Source organism: the organism of the source record quoted next, unplaced genomic scaffold, assembly GCF_019419815.1.
Source record: "Pyrus x bretschneideri cultivar Hongxiangsu unplaced genomic scaffold, Pyrus_bretschneideri_v1 Contig14, whole genome shotgun sequence".
Taxonomy (NCBI): domain Eukaryota; kingdom Viridiplantae; phylum Streptophyta; class Magnoliopsida; order Rosales; family Rosaceae; genus Pyrus; species Pyrus x bretschneideri.
Window position 1 is genome coordinate 6,881,670 of NW_025999435.1, and position 3,580 is coordinate 6,885,249.

Here is a 3,580-nt window from a genome sequence, read left to right on the forward strand (position 1 = left end):
TTGATTAATCTAAACTGTTGATTACAAAACTTTTTGAAATCCAACAGTCCAGATTGTGACACGTAGCCCACCATAACATTCGTGTTTTTTTCTTATTTTTCTTATTTTTTTTAATTTTTGAAGCAAAAAAAACCTGGACCATTGATCTGGAAATTTAACGGTCCAGATTCAACAGCTACTGAGTGGGCTGCCACGCGGGCCCTACCGCCTGAAATATCGTCGGTAAAGTACCCCCACACGCGCATGTTATGCATGCGCCTAACACAAAAATTTTTATAACGTGGCTGACGTCATACTGATGTTAGCCTTGCATCACTCCCCCTCAGGCGTTCTGGCCTTGGACTTACGCCTGAGCTCTCCCACGGGCTCCCCCTTAGCCCAATTGTCCATATGGACTCGCGCCACTTTGGCAGGGGATTGGATTGCAAATGGGGCGGGTCCACAGGGCAAAAGAGCACGTTGGAAGTGCTCTCAAAAGAAAAGTGTTTGATTTCGTAAGAAACAAAGTATACAAAATTGCAGAACAATTCATACAACGTTTGTAGCATCACAAACAGATTGCCAAACTCACTTATTAATAATGGTAAAACTCAATTACTCGGTAACAATGTAATTAGAAAAAAGTCATGATACTAATCGGATATTAACCAACGACTAATGTTGTTATTAATCGTTAGATTCCCATGTCCTTGTTCAAATTAAACGCTTTTAGTTGATGTATCCCCAGGTGGGGCCAGGGCTAGAAGCAGCATTCTCTTTCTGGTAGCTGTATGATCTGTATCCCCAGGTGGGACTAGGGCTAGGAGCAAAGGATGATGGAAACACAGTTATAGCAAGCTTCTGGCCAGCATCTAAACAGTGCTGAGAAACACCACAAATGTACCATTTTCTTCCTGGGGTTGCAAGGTTGATCGCATCCTTTCCACTTGTTAATGGCACAGAGTCTAATGGAGAGCATTCTTAAAAGCCTGTGCCGTTCAACTTGAACACATTGTGGGCGCCTTTTGGATGGTTAAAAACTGCATAAGATCAAAGATATAAAAAAAACTCTTCGATGAGTTCCCAAACCACTATTTATAATAATAAAATTAAACAAATATACGTGGACCTAAATCTCCACAACTGAAACTATATGGACTGAAGCTGAACTTCGCTCATCCAAAGCACAAGGACCATAATAATTTGGCCTAAATTTATTGTATGATATAACTTTTAATGTATGATATAACTTAGAGATAAGTTAGTGTCTTTGGAATTTACCCAGGTTGTCACCAACATAGAACATCTTTCCCCGAGCCCCAGCTTGGTAATCAAAATTAATCGTCCACCCTTTGTAGTCGCCAAAAACATAATCTGTTGCTAAAATTGAAGGTGCAAAAATTGCTAGAATGGCTAGGATTAGGAAGAGCTGGGAAGTGGCCATCACAACTAACTAGTATTGAGCTACTTTTAGGTTCACTCTCTAAAGTTGGTTGTTGTTTAGATGATGAGCTCGATCGATTTGGTTGCCAAAATGAGTTGAAAGTTTGCAAATTTATAGGGCTGTAATTGACATGAGTACTCTAGTCCAGCATTGGGTGTACGAAAAGATTTGAGAGTTAAATACAACATAATAAACAAATTATACTCTCTAGCACATCAATCTTGTTTTTGTTGGACAAATTTAAAAAATTGGTTGCTTTGTGTGACCAGGAACCTTCCATGAAGTTATATGTGGCGTGCCCTACGAATTGGTTTTCCTGCACTATTATGGATGCCTAATGAAAAAGAAATATCGTAAAAAATTTGTAGGTCAATTGGTTAATAGCATTTATCAATATACCTTTTTTTAACAAACGATATTATCTATACTAAAAGGGTGAGAGAGTGTACTTAGCCTCACAATGGGCTACCAATAATATGGTGGCGAGAATATCACTACTTACATTTTGCTAAGAGTGTTATTAATTGTCCAAATTCTCATGTTTGGTTTTGATTACAAGACTATATCATAAATTATTCTAATATATGAAGAAGGAGATTCGAACTTGCGTGAAGCATTATCCATTTGCATTATATGAATGTATTGTAAAACTTATGATCGTGGTATATAGACATGGCTATTTCTTGGACGATCTGTTAACTCAAACCGAAATGACACAAAACTAATGGGTTCATGGAAGGTTTATCCCACGAAAAACCCCACCTTGTTTGGTGGATTGGGTTGGCCATTTAAACTGGTACACTGAACCAGAACAAACTAAGAAAAACCAAAAAACTCAGTGTTGGCCTGACCCGAATGGGGATTGTTGATTTTGACTAAACTAATTCGATTCTTGGATTTGTCACATGATGTTTTGTATACATCTAATACTTGAAAGAAGTTGGGGCTTCACTATAAAAGTAATTGGTAATAGGATGATATCCCAACTAACTTATAAACTCATGTAAGATTCCCTCTCCCATGAATGTGAGATTCATTTTCAACAATACCTAAGTAGCCCTCCTCATTTCTTTTCCTCCCTCATCTCCCTTGTGGTCTCATATTCTCTCGTCTCCATTGCAACCTCAACCTTCATCATATCTCTCATGATCTCCCAACCTCATGCACCTTCAAAACCGTCATCCACTATATTATTGTTGTCCTTCTTTAGATTCATTGATAGATTTGTGTAGGAAGTTGATTACTAGGTTTGGAGTTTAAGTGAGGATGGAAGGAGTCCAACAAAAAGAGTAAAATGGGTTTAATTCCGTTTTTACCATATACCGGTCAACGTCATATCTTCAAGGACCCACTAAAGAATTCGTTTTGAGGCACCCTTGCCGAAGTCACAGAGCTTCACTCTAACCAGGAGGCCAATCATAATGCAGCACGTGTCAACATTAGAATAAAGCTCCTAAAATTCCACATCGACCGCGAATGAAAGCTTGCGACTTTCATCAACTATAAAAAGAGATCATTATTCTACAATTATCCCTAATGTCATTGTCGTACTTAAACTCGTTAATAAAACTCACTAATTAATGATAATTGTGCTTGAACCTATGTATTGTGTAAACTCTTCACTACTAAATAGAACTCTTTTACCCTCATAGACATAGCCTGACTTAGGCTGAACCATTGATAACTTGTGTTTGCTTCTCTATCTCTATCTCTTTACATATTATCCTCACTAGATGACTAGAGCAACCTTGCGAAGGTAACAAACTTGACACTTTACGTTATTCCAAAGTCTCACTGATTTTAGTATCAACACACTACTATGATTAACAGTTTGTGTGACGAAGCACAGTTTGTCACGCAAAGACAAAAACATCGCCTAAGAATTAGCACGACAAAACCTTCGCACAAAGGTATTGTTATTTGTTTTATTTTCTTCTAAAAATATATATATATATATATATATATAATATTTAACTATAAAATATATGAAAATGAACGTACAAGCTATCCGAATAAAAAAAAAAAAAAAAAAAAAAAACTACAACAAATAGTTGTTCAGGTTTGATGCATCAAGATACTGGCTATCGGCTGGGTGAAACAATTGGGATGTTGAAGGTGGAGCAGGATCAGGTGGTGGCATCGGGATTTGGAGGCCTG

General features: G+C 37.5%; 1 protein-coding gene across 1 annotated transcript; it reads right to left on the minus strand.

Moving 5' to 3' along the window:
• Nucleotides 1–708: 708 nt before the first annotated feature.
• Nucleotides 709–1,423, minus strand: LOC108868312 (blue copper protein-like). The gene is made up of 2 exons (XM_048579528.1): nucleotides 1,261–1,423; nucleotides 709–944 (listed from the first exon to the last, which is right to left on the minus strand). The coding sequence occupies exons 1-2, from the start codon at nucleotides 1,421–1,423 to the stop codon at nucleotides 709–711; spliced, it is 399 nt and encodes a 132-aa protein (XP_048435485.1).
• Nucleotides 1,424–3,580: the final 2,157 nt, after the last annotated feature.

Excerpts from the sequence above, each read along its gene's own strand:
- LOC108868312 (XM_048579528.1), bottom strand. The coding sequence starts at position 1,423 with ATGGCCACTTCCCAGCTCTTCCTAATCCTAGCCATTCTAGCAATTTTT. Across the intron at positions 945-1,260 it reads CTATGTTGGTGACAACCTGG|ACTCTGTGCCATTAACAAGT; the intron begins GTAAATTCCAAA and ends GCTCTCCATTAG.